The following is an 18315-nucleotide window of genomic DNA, read 5'->3' as shown; positions in this document are numbered from 1 at the left end:
GGAGGTGAGGATGGAGGTGTAGAAGTGTAACATCAGTGTCTTTGGCAGATTGAACTCTGTCAGCTGCCACAGGAAGTGTCGTCTATTGTGTTTTTTCTTTTCTGTTTTTGCAAAGGTATCATTAATGCTAAATGATAAATGTGCAGTTAGGAATAATACAAGCTGTAATCGAAGGTTATAGTCCTGGATCACCTTGGTTATCACATGTGGACATGATGTCAGGGAGGTGCCAAGGTGTATTCTGTATGCATTCCAGCAACATTGCTCCATTAAAAACATGTAAATAAATAAATAAATACTTTTTAAAATAAAGTATCAGTGCCTGCACTCAAGATCTGTCACCCATTTTGACATTCAGAGCATTAGAAAACAACAAAAAACCCAAACTGTGGAGCAGCTAAACTCCCAGCAAGAGTGAGGATAACGTTTCACTTTCATGTAGGAACTGGACTCCTCACCTACCAAGCACTTTAACAGAGGTCAACAGAAGAGGTGATGCAATGCAGTGGTTAACTGGTTAAATCCAGCATTAGTATAGCGTTCCAACTGTTAGAAAAGGCGTGTAACTCTAAAACCTCATCGTTCTAACATCACTCTCCTTTTTTCTCTTCAAACCTTACCACTCAATCCAACTTTTGTAGTTTCTCTCTTGCCTCATTTTCTCTTTTCGTGCCTTCAGTGTACTCGCTTCTGTTCTCCCATCCTTCCTCCAAAACCTGTTTTCTGTCTCACTATCTCCATCAGTGAGCGGACTCTTCATCTGCTTATTTCTTCAGAGCAATTGGAGCCAACCCGCTGTACTGCGACTGCCGTCTGCTGTGGCTGTCAGAGTGGGTGAAGAGCGGCTATAAGGAGCCTGGTATCGCCCGCTGTGCTGGCCCCCGCGGCATGGAGGGCAAGCTGCTGCTCACCACGCCTGCCGACAAGTTCCAGTGTGTAGGTAAGCTGGCAGTGAAAAACATGCGCACCTTACAGCAGCTTTAGTTTTATGCATCTCATAAGACTTTGTAGCTGAATAAAATATTTTACTTGGTTTATAAAATTGCTCTTTCACCAAACTGGCTCAGCATTCAATCTAAAACTGTTCACATGAAACACTAATATAATTTGTTGTCTGTAGGGTGAATTGTAAAGAAACAGTTAATTGGCTATTTCCATCATATATGATTTTTGCAATTGAATTTGTATAATGATCAACGCCCACATACTGTTGCTTCGTAATAGATGATATTTAATGAAAGGTTTTCTTTTCTGTTTGACCTTCAGAGGGTGTTGACTGCTGTTACTCCCACACACTAACAGCTAAAGACACTATAGTGGATCGTGTCTTTGACTGTGAAGTTAAAGTATGCAGAAAATTGCTTTAATAAAAATGTGCTAAATTTCGCTGGCAAGCTGTTTGTTTTAGACTCACAGCCTTCACAAACACCAAATATTCCACAATGAGCAATAATAATTCAAAATTAAATTAGAGTTAAATTAAATTAGTAAAATCACAATTACAGTTTTAATTATTGTAGATTTAAGAAAAAAAAAGAATAATTATCATTTTTACTAAATGTAGTAAAAAATAAATGTTTTGTATCCGTATATACACTGAACAAAAATATAAACGCAACACTTTTGTTTTTGCTCCCATTCCCCATGGGATGGACGTAGAGACCTAAAATTCATTCCAGATACACAATATAACCATCCCTCCCAAACAGTGGTCACAAATCAGTCCAAATGTGTGGTAGTGGGCACATCTGCTATATTGAGATAATCCATCCCACCTCACAGGTGTGCCACATCAGGATGCTGATCTGACATCATGAGTAGTGCACAGGTGTACCTCAGACTGCCCACAACAAAAGGCCACCCTGGAATGTGCAGTTTTTTGCGCTATTGGGGGTCTGGGGACCCAGAACCGGTCAGAATCTGGTGTGACCACCATTTGCCTCATGCAGTGCAACACATTGTCGCATGGAGTCTATCAGATTGTTTAGAGCAGAAGCATACTAATACAAATATTAATCATCATCAGCTGGTAATATCACTCAGATGGCTTTATTTGTTAATCAACATTTGACTTTTGAATGACTTGTAAAGCAGTGGATAGAGGTTAGGGATTCAGATTTCTCCTATGTTTTTCTCTAGCCTTTTTCTGCTTATCAAAAAAACAAAAAACAAAGCAAAACTACTGACTTAAAGTTGTGAAATAAAAGGCAACAAAGTTACTAAGAGGAACAGCAACTGCTGTAAACAAGAGTGCACGGAGTTAAAGTTTAATTTAAACATGGCACCGGCGAAAAGAAAAGAGGCCCCAACATCATCAAGCCCAGAGGTTTAATCGCACTCTCTTTCTGGTGTGAACATAGTGTGAATTTTCCTTCAGTGGCTTCCTATCAGACTTTGTGTGCATTAACACTTTAAATGATGTATTTCTAAAATACTATTGCACTGTAAAATTTATTGTGGCGGTTCACTCTAATTAATTATTTCTCACACCTTCTGTGAAGCCTTTTGCAAACAGGGTGGAGCTTCTCTTGTCATTGCACAGGAACAATTTTTCATTTCACTTCTTACGAGTCTTGCACATAGTAGGAAATGTCACTTCTGTAAAGAGTGCAAACAAGCAACCGTTTAATAATTTGTCACTTGTCATGCTGGCACACAACAGTAGGAGTATCCAAAATAATAAAGTAGATAGGCTTTTTTTTTTGTATTATATTAATAAACAGTGGTTATTAATGCGTCTGTCACAGCTGTTAGTGGATCTATTTTGAACCCAATTAGTCACTGTGTCACAGCCTTATAATCCCAACAGGGTTCACATAACACAAACCTGTTCTGCACCTCAAGTTTTGCCGCGTTGCAGAATGATCACGTAGTCAGTCCAACCCAACCCTGTATCTCACATATGTGTAAAACTTGCTATAAATCAGATGCAGATACTCTGGCCTGTGTGCTCAAACCAGAGTCATGTCAACCAACACACCAGAATACAAATGTTCCTCAGGCTTTTGCCAAAGCAGAGCAGTTTAAATAAAAAAAACAAAAAACAGACACAACATAATAGATGTTTTTCTTTAAAAAGAAATACATGTGTTTCATTCTGATTGATTCCATCTAACAGCAAAATAATTCATTATAAATAAATGTATCCATTTACTGTGCACTGGACTGTGCACCAGAAATAATTATATCTGGAAATTAAAGAAAAATAAAACATAAATGTTTTGTTTCTAAATTTAGGATTGGTCATTGCGTCTTGCCTGTGATTGATACATTTGTGTATTTGTCATGTGTGCCTCACATGTGTGTTAAAATGACTTGTATAGATTTTACAGCTGTGTATGTTTGTGTAAAATCAGGTCTGGTGGAGTCATCTGTTCAGGCCAAATGTAGTCCGTGTGTGTCTTCCCCCTGCCAGAACCAGGGCATCTGCAAAGTCCACCACACACAACAGTACACCTGTGTCTGCAAGTCTGGCTTCACGGTATGCAACTATGTGTGTGTGTGTGTTGCTTGTTGCAGTTTGAGTTTGAGTTTGTATTGTTTTCTTAAGCTTTATCATCAAAATATGAGCTCTGGCAGTCCCACAGTAATATATTTACAGAGCTAGATCTGATGTTTAAAGCCACTGATCCAATATTTTATGTGTTCGTGTGTAGTCTGTGATTGTTTTGAGATCACATCTGTCTCTGATAATCCCATCCGGTTACTCAGCTTGGCCTGATCTGTTTGTCTATGCTCATCAAAAATATGCTGTCAATTCAGTTTGCATGCATGTGGTGTGTAGGGCAAACACTGCGAGACTCCAGTCGACGCCTGCGTCAGCAATCCCTGCACCAATGGAGGAACCTGCCTGAGTGATGAGCATACTAGAGGATTCAGGTAACAAAAATTTGGTGAAAGTAGCAGAAAAAACCTCTTTACCAACCCCACCAACAGATTTGGTCTAGTGGATGGATGTGGCATCATGTTGCAGAATCAAGCCCACCTGCTAAGATTCAAACATTAGTATGCTAAAATATATACCATGCTAATAAACGTTTGATATTAGCGCGTTAATGCATTTAGCACATGGAAATATTTGAATTTGTCTAAATGTTTCGTCTTCATAGTCAAGTTTCTTCTTTTGTTCTTTTTTAAGCTGTGCATGTGCTTTTGGTTTCCATGGCACTTTTTGCGAGGTGAACGTGGACGATTGTGAGGACCATGGTTGTGAGAGTGGCGCCACCTGTGTCGACGGAGTTGGCAACTACACCTGCTTGTGCCCTCCAAACTACACGGGTACAAAAGCAGCATCTGAATATTTATTACATTTTACAAACTGTTCACTTAGAAAAATGCTGCATAGCTGATCCATCACAGTAACATATTGAGGATTCCTGTAACAGTCAAAGGAGCTTGCAAAGAAGTCCAGACGCTTTTCTTTGCAAGCTCCTTTGACTACGATGACCTGGATGACTGAGAACCTTCACAGACAGATTCCTGTAACACCTGTTTTAGGTCTGCTGTGTGAAGAAGAGGAAGGTGTTTGCTCTCCTGGTAGAAACCCCTGTCAGCATCAATCCACCTGCGTCAGCACTCCAAACGGCCCCAGGTGAAAATGCGCACACACGCACACACACAATTACTTCAGACTTGGCTAAGTTTGGGATCCCAGATGAGAGAGAAATTACAGACACATGCAGATAAACATATACAGAGTTAATTTTTTCTAATGTTTCTATTTACTTCCCCAAATCCTACACCATTTGTTAATTAGTATTTATGCATATTTGTGTGTGTTTGTGTTCCAGGTGTGTATGCATCCCAGGGTGGGTGGGGCCAGACTGCGGTATTGATTATAATGAGTGTGTGGATCATCGATGTCAGAATGGAGCCCAGTGTGTTGACCATCTGGATGGCTACAGTTGTGTTTGTCCGCAGGGATACAGGTGCTGGCAACCTTAAAAAACTATGAACTGTGCAGATACAAATCTAAGAAACTGGGTACTGTGAGTTTCCTTTATCATCATAAGACCATAGTGCTGGTTTGATTATCATGGTAGGAAGTGGGATCATTGTATTTCTTTGTATGTCATGTCTGATATCCTTTATTATGACCTCTTTTTCCTCCTCAGTGGTGAGTTTTGTGAGGTGGCCCTTCCTGCCCCGCTGCCTTGCCAGCTTGCTCAGTGTCAGAACGGTGCCCTCTGTGAGGAAAAGCTGGGAACTGCAGTGTGTCAGTGCCTGCCAGGCTTTGAGGGTCAGAACTGTGAGAAGCTGGTCAGCGTCAACTTTGTTGACAGGGATTCTTATGTTCAGCTTCAAGATGTCAAAAACTGGCCTCAAACGAACATCACGCTACAGGTGAGAACATGCTCACAAGTCCACACCTAGCGAGAGCACGTGTTAGGTGACAGACACGGAAGAGTGTCAGAAATCAATTTCAGCAGCAGCAAGTTCAGGCACACACACACACAGACCTTTATTGGTGTGTTTTTGTGCGTGTCTGTGCGTTAGGTGTCAACAGCAGAGGAAAATGGTATCTTGCTCTATAACGGGGACAATGAGCCAATCGCTGTGGAGCTCCATCAGGGTCATGTCAGGGTCACATATGACCCAGGGAACCAACCTGCCACTGCTATCTACAGGTAAACACACACACACAGTGGTCAGAAGGACCACCCGTCACCCATGGCTGATGGGTGGTCCTTCTGATTCTCATGAATATGCTTAAATAGACATATTAGGGAAACATTTAGAAAAGCAGGGTAATATGTTCTAAGCACAGTGTCAGAGGTTAATCTCACACACAATTTCCTCACACAACACAATCGCAAAAATATTTCCAGAAACAAAATCAGTAGTATATTGTAGTATATCCGTAGTAATCAGGGGTATAACTTGAAATTAGATTAAATGTCTGTATAACTGGCAAACTGAAAGACAGTTTCACAGTACTCTAAAGCTGCAATGTGCAGCATCCCTCATTTAGTGCTCAGTAGCAGTTCTGGATCTTAAGCAATGCCATTTTTGTTTTTTTAACTTGGCTGCCTGTCATTTCTATGGGTGCACGGACAATAGAGTAACCAGTGTTTGCATTTACCATTGCTGAACTTTGCTACAGCATATAAATCACCCAATGAACAACCTGAATAATGATCTTCTCGATGCTACTTGATTTCAGCTTGTTGGACAGACCGTGCCTGCAGGTCTTGGTGTTGCCTGACGCAGCTGGCTAGGGGGTGGGCATGGGGAAAAGAGGTGCTTTGCTGGCAGGCTTTCATCTCCATCCTGCCAAAAGCTTCAGCTGGTCTTTTGTTTGTTGTCGCAGTTTAATTCACTGACTCCTTCAGCATGAGTGAGAAGTGGTCAGAATCATAGACTGTCTATAGAAAAGAAGTTTACTAAGCACAGCTACTTCCTCTCAAATTGGACTAAGTGACTTACTGCCACATCTTGAGGTACAAAGTGATATCAGGTGACTGCACAGGCTGGTGCACGCTGGTTAACTTGGCAACGCATTACTTAAAGGTTTTTCATATCATGACTATGAATTCTCCACACTGTGTTGAACAGTTTGATTCAGTGTTCTAAAACATCCATCTATTTTATCTAAATCCCCCTTTTGTATTACAGTCTCTCATTTGTAGCTGAACCACAGAAACACTTTCAAATGAATTATAAAGAGAGAATTTTATACTACAAATAATGTTTCCTTGAAGAAGCTGCGTTTTATTAAATCTGGTGACACAGAGAGACCAACAATGAGGCAGTGCAAATCTGAAATAAATACCCTGTTTCTACAGTGGATTTTGACAAAGAAGACATTATCAGGCTGATTTTCTGGGAATGTGCAAGCTTGGGTTCATGCTGTGAACTAAGGACATAACACTTTACTAAAAACCAAGCATTCAATCAAGCACATCTAAGAATAACCATGGTATAGTTCTGAAAAATATGAATGACTCCCTCTTGGTAAGAAGGAATCGTTCATATTTCATATTGCATTCCCAGTAAGAATGCTTAAACTTTATTCACTAGTTTACTAATCTCATATGTTAGCAGGAAAAATGGAACCAGACATTTGTTAAATTTAAAGGTAAAAAAATGTGGGTTTCAGTTGTTTTAATGCAGTAAAATAAACAATCAAATGCTTCATTTCTCCTAAAGACAGGAAGTAAATGTGCACTACATTTAGACTAAGCACTGAAGTTGTACCGTGTGAGGGTCATGATTGGCACCTGAATTTGACCAGCTCAACATGTTTAACATTACACTCAACCCTCTGATTCACGCAAACTGCTGCATGTTGATTACTGTATTCTGATCATCAGAAGTTCAAAAGCTGAGAGTTTGTTGAGCTGAATAATCCACTGGACTCCTGTCAGGCCCTCATCATCCTCTCAGCTCACTGTAGCTCAGCAACCATGCTCAGCGCCCGTTAGGTCTGTGTCGTTGCTCAGAGACAGTCCTGCTTTATTTGGGAATGTGGACACATGACATCAGCGCTGTGGGTTTTCTGATTTAATCACAGATTCAGCCAGAGGACACTTTATAGTTGAGAGTCCACTTGATCAGGTATCAAGTGCTTAAATGTTTGCATGGTTCAGTGTTAAGAAGGAGGAGGCACGGCCAGCTGGCAGCCTCCCGCACACACGTGCTTTGGGCAAATCTGTGTGATGTGCAGCTGCAGACGAGAGGGCTTTGGGACCAAGATGTAAAAAAAGAAACGAACAGATAAAGACTTGAGAAGAGAAGAGCGATGAGAAAACTGGAAAAAAATGTAACAAGTGACTAAAATTAGAGACAAAGAAAATGATATAGGGATAGTGTTAGTGTCTAACACTGGGTCATGTGACCCAGTGTTTGAGTTTCATTGTATTTTGTTTTCTATTCGTGTTCTGGTTTGAGTTAAGTTTACCTTATTAATCCACGCCTTTGTTAGCACTCGGCTGGATTACTGTAATGCACTTTATATAGGGATCAGTGCTTCATACATTACTCATCTACAGAGGGTGCAAAATGCTGCAGCGCGTCTTTTAACTGGCACTGGAAAGTTTGCGCACATCTCCCCTATTTTAGCTTCACTTCACTGGCTGCCCATTTCTTTAAGGATTCATTTGAAATTTCTTTTATTTGCTTTTAAAGCCCTCCATGGCCTAGCCCCATCTTATCTTTCTGAGCTGCTACAGATTTATACACCCAACCGCTCTCTCAGGTCAGCTGATCGGCTATTCCTGAATGTACCCAGGACTGAGTGGAAACTTTTGCTGTAGCAGCTCCAAAACTGTGGAACGATCTGCCTTTACAGATAAGACAGGCCTCTTCTCTGCCTGCATGATAGCAACCTTTCATGGCCATTATAAACTGACTGGCATGTTAGTCATCATCAATGTTCAGGGAATAGGCTGAGGCCAGAGTTGTTGTTGATATTTTTTTAGTTGCTCTAGTAATCATCTTTGAGTTTAAAGCTCTTAACAGTCACCAGGCCGATTTTGGATTTGGTTAATATGCACAAATTATTACACAACTCTTTTCCTCTTTTTGAACATCCAAATGGAAAAGTCTTGAAGTTACTCGTCCAGCGAATGCAGGGACAGGCCCCACTTCCACGAGGCAAATGTTTAGTTTAGGGCACTGTACATTAGTTCACCAGCTTCCTGGATTAAAGGTTAGACTGATCATTAGTATCTAAAAGAGAAAGAAAGACAAGTTGTTATTCATTTGAATAATACCAGCAAAAATCAAAGTGGAAACAGTCACTGACAAAAAGACGTAGCTGCTCCACTGTCCTTCCGCTCAGTTACATTTTTACATAGTGCCTAAAACATAATGCAATGTTGTTGCCTCCTCCATAATAGCACAGAGACTGTCAACGATGGGCATTTCCACACGCTAGAGCTGGTGACCTTTAATCGGATGGTGAACCTGTCAGTGGATGGAGGAGAGCCAACAACACTGGACAGTCAGGGAGGAAGTCGTCCAGCAACAGGGGAGGCCCGTCTGTATGTGGGAGGTAGGACCAGGGCTTCACACCTCAGTTCAGACATGAACCTTTGTATTCATGCTCCACAGTTTTGTGGAATATTCTGACATAACCAATTGATTTTCTGTCTGTCCAGGTATGCCTGAGGAAGTGATGCCAGCCTCTCTGGGTCTCTCCTCTCAGACCCTCAACATGTCAAGCTTCCACGGCTGCATCAGGAACCTTTATATCAACCACGAGCTGCAGGACTTCACTCGCAGCCACATGAAGCTGGGGGTGGTGCCGGGCTGCAAAGCCTGTCGCAAACTCTACTGCCTGCACGGCATCTGCCAACCCAACGGTCCACAGGTAGCAACACACTGTCAGCAGTGAAACCTCTTGCAAACGTAATAATGGCATAGATGTTAAATTAAAGCATATTTTTTACATAAATTAGGAGACAAACATGTAATTTACAAAGAATGTTGTCAAAGTGTCACAGTGTGATTATGATTTAATTTAGCTCTAGTTTCCAGATCACTTTTAAATTTCCTGTTTTCCTGAATGAATGAATGCTAGCTCAGTGCTTCTGGGTGTAATCAAGCTATTACTGAGCTAATATAAATTAGGTTATACACACAGTTTTTTATTTGTCCTGTCTTCCTCCCATTATCCCCAACGAGTTGCTGCAGATGGCTGCCCCTCCCTGAACTGTGAAGGGAGTTTTTCCTTCCCACGGTTGCCAAGTCCTTGTTTGTAGGAGGTTGTTTAATCATTGGAGTTTTCTCTGTTATTGTAGGGTCTCTACCTTACAATATAAAAGGCCTTGAGGCAACTGTGGTTCTGATGTGATTCTGTATGAATAAAATTGTATCGAACTCAACATAGTGTATTAAAGAACTGCAGTTTCGTAGAAAACGAGTAAAGCACAGATGTCTTCTCTCTCACAGGGCCCTCAGTGCCACTGCCAGCAAGGTTGGACAGGACAACACTGTGACCAGCCAGTAACAGGAGGTCTTACTAGAGTGGATGTTGTCACTCTAGCAGCTGGTGCCAACCCCTGTGAAGGCAGCAAGTGAGCAGCACTTATCGTGGCATGTTACGTGCTTAGTACAGGACGTGTGCTTCCAAATGTCTTCACTCATTACTCAAAGTGGTTTTTGTAACATTTATAAAATCCTTTTTTAATACTGATTCTTTTCCTCATCTGCTTCTTTTAATTCCAGGTGTGTGAAAGGTGTGTGCGTGGTGCTGGATGCAGAAACATACCGCTGTGACTGCGAGGAGGGATATTACGGTGCACTGTGTAACCTCCAGAAGGAGCCCACGGGCTCATGCCGGGGTCTGAAGTGTCTGCATGGCCAGTGTCAGACGACAGAGGATGGAGAAAGGTGCATCTGTGAGCAGGGGTACACTGGAGAGAGCTGTGATATAGGTGAGTCGGGATGAGCAGTCGGTATTTGAAATTGTTACAGGGTGCTGAGAGGTTTATGTATTTAAGAAAATAATGCCAGCCTTTAAAACATGTATCATGATTTCATGGGTATTAAATTATACTCTACTTGATATTTTAAAAGTTAAGTTTTTACTTATCATTATATATATTTCATGTGACAGCCATAGTCTCAAAGTGCTTCCAAAATAAAAAGGCCAGTATAGCTCACCGGGCTGAGCATGCAACCATATGCTGAAGTATCCCAGGTTTTTCCTGCATGTTGTTTCCCCGGCTCTCTCGCTTTGCTCGCCTGTCTGCTCAGCTGCTCTGTTACAAATAAATAGTTAAAAAGATTTCAGATGTCACAACACAAATTAGAAAGTCTTACCGTAATAAAGGATTCAAATGAGAATTAAAGACAATTATACTGATTCACAAATAAAATTTCACAGCTTCAAAATTAAACATCGCAGAAATCTGCAAGATATTTATAGAACAAATTTGTTATAGAGCTTATTTTAAGAAAGAACCCCAGAGACTGTGGTCATTAGAAACTGGACCTGACAAGAGAGCTGGGTGAGAAAAAACTGAGGGATGCTGCACGCTTACAGGTAGCAACTTGTCCTTTACAGGGTGGACCCAGTTCAAAGCATAACCTATTTCTCTACCACTGTTTCTCTTGACTCATTCTGTGAATCATAATTTACTAAATGAATAACATAGTGTAATCGCTCACACGTCAAACTACCATAAACTGTGTTTATGGTCTCAGATGGTAGTTTCTGTGCAGTAGAAAGACGGTAGTTTCTTTTAATCAAAGACAGATGAGTTAAACACTATGAAACACTAAAAAAATGATTTCTGTTAATAGTTAGTTTGGCCACTCTTCAGTTTTTTGCATTTTTCATTTTTTTATTTGTGTCTCACACTTTAAGAAAAAGTTCAAATTTAAAAGTTTGATCACGCAAAAGGTCAAATATTTTTCATCTTTACCTTATGGAAACACAGTTGGACCCTCTTTTATCCATCTGCCTGTGCTACCTCCCACAGAGTCCCCATGTCGAGGCGAGCCAGTCAGGGATTACCACCGGCTGCAGCGTGGCACCATCCTCTGCCAGACGTCAAAACCTTTTTCCTGGGTTGAATGTCAAGGTCGCTGCCAAACGACAGCGAAGCCGGACATCAGCGCCACCTCCTGCTGCGCTCCTCTGAGGGTGCGACGCCGGCGGCTCACCTTCGAATGCGACGACGGCACCTCGTTTACGCAGGACGTGGAGAAGCCTGTGGAATGTGGCTGCAAGGAGTGTGTGTAGTACCAGTGGTGCACACACGCACACATCCAGACACATAGTTTCAATCACAGCAGACACACACCAAGCTAAACAGGTACACACACTGTAGGATTTGTTTCACTGAAAAACAGACATTTTTTGGTGTTTTGTGCTCAGATGCAGTTTTGTAACATAAGACACTTCTTCCCTTTCGAGACATGAAATCAACGAGTCGACCTCATCATCATCAACTTCCTTTTCTTCACCTGCTGTAGGAGAACCTTCTCTAACTACCAAACTCCAGCTCATTAGTCATACTTGTGTGGTGAGAAGCCTCTGTATGCCTTCTCTTTGTTACCCCAAAAATCGCAACAGCAAACAGTGATTTGTTGGAGGAAGTAAAGGCGCTAATTATTTCAGGACCCATTTACAATAAAGAAGCTTTGACATTCAAAATTGATGAGAGAATTACTCCATTTTTTCAGCAATGCAAAACATCTACCAAACCAGATTTAATTATCTTACAATATCACGTTCAACAGTGTTGTTACAGAACTTTTTACGATGATCTACTACTGAAATTCTCAACCTGCCATCAAGCATAAACTCAGAAAAATGCTCAGTTATTTCTTCACTAAAGCTCAGTCTTCTGTCATATCAATCTGTTTCCTTTCAAAGTAGTCTCAATTTAGGAAAATAAGCACAAATTTGACCTTTTTATGGTCAAGTGCAGTTATTTAATTTATATGTAAGAGCTGTGCAAATTTCCACTTCAGTCTGGCATCTAAATTTACAAAACTATCAAATGTCAATCATCTGAATAATATCACCTATAACAATTGATTGACAGGATCACTAGACACTTTATAGCAAAAGCTTTTTAAAAAATACTAAATAACACTAATGCTAATAAAACAGGCGTTTATTTGTGGCTTTGGATATATAACTCTATAGTGCTTCAATATATGGTCTTCAGATTTATCTTGTCAAGAAAATTTTTTTGAAATACTGCACAATACTAACATTCTCATTTCACAAAATTACATTTCACAAAAAATTACGATTAATCACAACACGTTTCTATGTCGAATTCAAGAACAAAAAACAAACACACTATATATATATATATATATATATATATATATATATATATATATATATATATATATATATATATATATATATATATATATATATTAGGGGTGCAACGATACACAAAATTCACGGTTCGGTTCGATACTTTGGTGTCACGGTTCGATATTTTTTCGATACAAAAAAAATGTTCATGCCTTTTTAATTTGTCATTTATTAAAATTATAAATATATATTTTAACTCAAAAGTACAGTTTTTAAATTTAACCCTAACCCTTGTGCGTGTTTTTTATTTTGACAGCGAATGCGCACCTGCGGACCACTTATGTGCAGCCCTGGTTATTTAGCTCATCATATTGCAGCCACAGAAATTCTTTTGTCCATGAAACCATAAAGCTGCACTTTCTTTTTGCCTTATAGTCTGATTTGTCATAACTTCTCCGTTTTGTGGTAAGCTTTTCTTTGGCTGTCACTTCTTCACCCTGACCTGTCTTATTTGGCTCAGCAGAACTAAAATATATATCTGTCTGTGAAGGTTCTCAGTCATCCAGGTCATCGTAGTCAAATATAAATCCTGCTGCTTTTACACGCGCACTCACATAAGCTCAGCGATTCTCTGCGCGATCAACCTCTCACATGTTTAAGCTGCGGGAGATTTCACTTGTCATGTTTGATAGTAAGCTAACAATTAATAAGACGATGTCAGAGGAATTGGTGCGCAAATTATCATCACTCACAGATCAGTGCTGTCGCTCTCTATACACAGTTCGCACGATTGCAAAGTGAAAGCAAAAAAACAAGCGCAAATTCAAACGCGATTTCAATATGTCACATATTGACAGTGGCTCACCGATGCCAATGACATAATTACCCAGCTACATTTCCGAACGAATGCAAAAGCATTGACATATATTTTTCCTTCCTACAATAGCCCGACGGGCAGGGCAGAGATAGATTTTGGTACCCCGACTGAAAAAAATCGCTAGCTCCAGGACGTTGGGCTAGCGATATTGCAAGCCCTGTATCTGATTGAGGAATCACTCATCTTTGGAAAAGAGAGTTTATTACAGAGAAATGTCTCTGCCTCTGTATATACTGCTATACTATCCGCTTCTTCTGGGCTATATTCTCAGCAGCATATATTAAACAGCTGTCTAAATGACTCGGCTAAAGTTAGTAGCATGCTTGTTGTTTTTGTCTTTGCACTAGGATGATGTCGGCGTAAATGTGCAGTCATATTCGTTGTGTTCCCACTAGTGCTTTCAGGTTAATCTCGTTGAAATGACCTTAACGCCACAACACGGCAAATCTCCGTTAACGAGCTACCGCCGATCGCCCGTGCATGGGGCTAGACGGCCAACACGTTAACGAGCTAACTGCGCTAACACACTAGTTCCCACCCATGTAATTGAGCATTGCATGGCACATCCAACATACTGTTTTACTTTAGTCCATGACTCGCTTACCTTCAGGGTCATACGTCACATGAAAACCAAAACAATTCCAAACGCCAGATCTGAATGAGGGTGGGGGAGGTCCATGTTGTAAGGAGAGCTTAACTTCTGTCTCGCTAGCTTGCCCTGCGCTCTTCCTTCTGACGATGCTGTCTGTGTTGAGTGCTCAGTGAATCTGCGTTCGACTACTCCGCCTAGGCTGCACTGTCGACCCTAGGCGGAGTAGTCGAACGCAGATTCACTGAGCGCTCAACACAGACAGCATCATCAGAACGAAAGTTGATAAAATAAATTACAAATTTTGTATTGTTCGATACATATGCGTACCGAACCGAAAGCACTGTATCGAACGGTTCAATATCGATACGAATATCGTTGCACCCCTAATATATATATATATATATATATATATATATGTGTGTGTGTGTGTGTGTGTGTGTGTGTGTGTGTGTTCACACGTGCAAACACACCAAAAAGTAACAAACATTTCTGTTGATACATGTGTCCCGTTGGTAATGCAGATGGCAAAGATGGCAGCAAACTCATTGTTGTTTAAATTGGTAAATAAAATAATCCGAAGTTCCCACCTACTTTTTGAAAGCAGTCCGGTAAGAAACTGTCGTCTTCAATCTTAAATCCACAATGATGTCGAAGGTCATCTTGCTCCATTTCTTGACATGAACACACACTAGAGGTTAAAGGTGACAGAGGCATTAGTTAGTGTGTGATGTATTCACTTTGCTGCTTACCAGACTCACATTTTCACAGTTTAGACCAGCAGTATGTGTGTGTGTGTGTGTGTGTGTGTGTGTGTGTGTGTGTGTGTGTGTGTGTGTGTGTGTGTGTGTGTGTGTTCGTGTTCTTGTTCTTCTCATTTGTGAGGACCTCTTAAAATCTCTTTAAAGTGAGGACATTGCACTTTGCGAATTTAAAGGGCTGATTGAAGGTTAAGACTTTATTTAGGGTTAGGCAGGGTTGAGGTTAGAGCTGGGGATTAAATCTCAGAGTTGTGAAACTCTGCATTAAAGAATACTTTGCTCTTAAATTTATGCTTAATTTGAGCAAACTTCCTATTCCCAGGCTATTAATTTACAAAATACATGAAAATTCTTTGAAATTTTTGATAATTTGTTTCCGTCACATAATCCATGACAGTGAAACTTGAAAGTAATTGTTGATTATTTTTCTGCTAAAGCAGTTAGAGCAGTCTAAGATGCATTGCACCTACTACTATAATAATTATTTTTTAATAATAATAATGATGAATTATCATTTGCCTAAATTTCTCAGCTTAGTAAGGCTTTCAGAATTCACCACAGCCCAAAGTGTTGCTTTCTAATGTCATAATAGCCCAACAAAGAAACATATCAATTCCTCAACAAAATATTTCCAATTTTTGCTGAAATTTCCTCTACTTTTCCTTGCAGCAATAATGTAATTTTTAGATTTGATCTTCACTGTAACAAATTGGACAATTAAAACCAAATTCTTTAGCAACATGTTGTACTGAACAAAAAAGGAAAGGAATACTTGGTTGGTTGTGTATAGTTTTTAATACATGGACTGAAACATTAGCAATTACATTTGTTTTCGGAAATTGTCTTTGTTTAGGTGGAATACTCCTATACTGGCAAAAGTATTTAAAAATTTAAAATGATATCCAGCCAGCTGGAACAGCTTGGTGTCATAAAATACCATGATAATTTAATGTGTTATCACTATGCATTTTTTGCTTTTCGCACATCAGTTCACACCATGATTGACAACCACACCCTGACCTTAACCCTGGCGCTTCCTCGTGTCATTTAGTGAAGCAAAATGACACCCGAAAAGTTAAATACGTGACATGTGGAATCTGTCCTGATATCATGTTGACTGGAAATGTTTGGCGTGTGGAGAGTTACAGAAGGTGTTATTGTGTGAAGGAGGATCCTTACATGTGTAGAAGTACAAAAACCTGTATGTGTGTGTGCTTGTCATTGGAAGATGCTTCCAACAAGAAGAAGTCGTCCTGTTGTAATGAACGTCATTATCCAGCGATGCAGCCTGCTTTTTGGAATCAAACACTCCCTCTCCAATTTGGTCCGAACCAGTGAACGTACCATAGGAATGCCACACAGACAATGTAGCTTTTATATATGATGTCATGTTATTTATATAGATGTGAAACTAAAACTTATATTAGTTTTAACATGGTTTGAATTTTAGCCTTTGATTCAAAATGTTCATAAAGGTCCAGAATTGAACTAATGTAGCTTTTATTGTTATCGTTATTGTTATAACTGTAGCACATCTACATACAGTAACAACCTAACAGATTGTAATATATATTATAATAATCTTATAATGCATTCGTTTTTGTCATAGTATTTTTATATGTTGGAGAGGATGTTGTGTCTGTATCATTTGTAGCCTGTAGAAAAACGTTTGCATTTAAGAAAACCAACCTCACATGATTCATGGGAATTTTGATGTTATGGTTTCTGTTGTCTCGCCTAAACAGAGACAACGAGTAATGCGTCTCTTTCCTATTTATTTAAATAAAGAGTTGTTTCTCCTTCCTTCTTTTCCATTCTCGTTAAACTTGACACTGGCTATCACATTTCTTTTTCTTCTTGTTGTTTTGACCTTTGACCTCACTGTGCCATGGCTATCCTCCATTCAGACTGAGTGGATGGTTGATGGCTGCTCATGGAGACAGGGGAAGAGAGGATGAGAGAGTGGTGGAAAGGCTGAGAGCGAAAGGGGTTGGAAAAGAAGAAGAACGGTAGATGGAGCGACGAGGGAGGATGGGTGGCTGCTTTTGAGGAATGACGGATAGACGCAGAAGAGGGATATCCCTTTGGGTGGGAGTTGGGGGAGGAGTTAGCATTCGGAGACCAAAGCCGTTTAATGAAACTGTGATTTATGCATCCCTTCGTAGCCATAAAACATAATATATACCCCCATCGGCTTTGACAGAGCCTCTCCTCCCCCAGCGCGCACACACGCAGAAATACACACACTCTGAAACCTGCTGCATATCTCCGTTGCCCCTACCTCCACCTCTGCAAACCATCCAGCTGCCCCCCTCTTCTCAACCTTTCGTCACTGCCATTTTTAACCCTTCCCCCTCTCCTCTTCTCTCCACTGACTCCTCTATTCTCCTCTGGCTCTTTGGGTCTTTATAGGAGGATTGAGTCACTGCAGCAGCAGCACCTTCCCAACCCCCCAATTCCAATAAAGCCTCCACATCTTCTCACACCACCAATCTGCTGCACACAAAGAGCCAAAAATGACACATGCGGTGCAACGAACAGACGGTAGGATGATTGTCAGATACAGCTGATCACATCAAGAAGAACTGAGGTGGTGTTGCATTAGCAAAACTACATCGTGTATGAGGATCTTTGTGCAAAGTAATTCACAGCGCCTGCATCTTTTCCCAGAGAGAGGAATTCATGTTGGTAAAACACAAAGGAAAAATGAAAATTAATTCAATCTCTCAAGGAAATTAAATCAAGGAAGCAGTTTGCACAAACAAAGAAGGCGGTAGTGCTGGTCCTCTGGAAAACAGGCACACTGCACATTGCATATTTTAAAGAACGAGTGAATAAATTCTTCCATAGCCAGCTTTTCAAGAAAGCAAAAGCAAGGTAACCAAAGTGTTTTACTAAAAACCTTAAATTGTCCTTATTAACATTTGATTCATGCTGTCTTAATATAAACCTCAATTTTACCTTTAAGCTGAAATTTCTTTAGAGCATCTCTAGGCATGCAGAAATTAAACAAATTAATATAGTCAAAAAGTGAAGGGCTGTGAAATGAGAGTAAACACAGCCCTGGTGTGAGGGTTTCAATAATGAATTAAGACTGAACACATAGATTGAAATATTGATCAGCTCTGTAGGCGGTGGTCCAGTTCGTGCCACTCAGGGCTGTGTTCTCAGATACACAGTATCAGGTTACTTCTCAAAGAATATCTGACATTTGGCATTGGCATAACTTATTTAAATCCTGTCTGTTGCTTCTTGACTGCAAATTCTTTATTATGCGAATGTGTGATCGCAAAATTATTGCTTTTATGTTGAGTGTGAAAGTTCATTTCTGTTCTTTCCTGTTCACAGTACTTTAACAGAC

General features: G+C 40.2%; 1 protein-coding gene across 1 annotated transcript in view; it reads left to right on the top strand.

The window, feature by feature from the left end:
- slit1b (slit homolog 1b (Drosophila)) overlaps window positions 1–16777 on the top strand; it is an 87929-nt gene extending 71152 nt beyond the window's left edge. The window contains exons 26-38 of the mRNA XM_085409173.1: window positions 777–940; window positions 3357–3481; window positions 3785–3879; window positions 4139–4278; window positions 4498–4591; window positions 4791–4928; window positions 5115–5343; window positions 5497–5627; window positions 8841–8995; window positions 9102–9313; window positions 9895–10019; window positions 10171–10379; window positions 11430–16777. Coding sequence (XP_085265299.1) covers window positions 777–940; window positions 3357–3481; window positions 3785–3879; window positions 4139–4278; window positions 4498–4591; window positions 4791–4928; window positions 5115–5343; window positions 5497–5627; window positions 8841–8995; window positions 9102–9313; window positions 9895–10019; window positions 10171–10379; window positions 11430–11692 — 2080 coding nt within the window. The 3' untranslated portion in view covers window positions 11693–16777. The remainder of the gene's footprint in view (window positions 1–776; window positions 941–3356; window positions 3482–3784; window positions 3880–4138; window positions 4279–4497; window positions 4592–4790; window positions 4929–5114; window positions 5344–5496; window positions 5628–8840; window positions 8996–9101; window positions 9314–9894; window positions 10020–10170; window positions 10380–11429) is intronic.
- The last annotated feature ends 1538 nt before the right edge of the window (window positions 16778–18315 follow it).

Source organism: Rhamphochromis longiceps, linkage group LG6 (genome assembly GCF_057381845.1).
Source record: "Rhamphochromis longiceps isolate RC_006_pf linkage group LG6, R_longiceps_female_GT1.1, whole genome shotgun sequence".
Classification (NCBI taxonomy): Eukaryota; Metazoa; Chordata; class Actinopteri; order Cichliformes; family Cichlidae; genus Rhamphochromis; species Rhamphochromis longiceps.
This window is presented reverse-complemented; position numbering and strand designations above follow the sequence as displayed.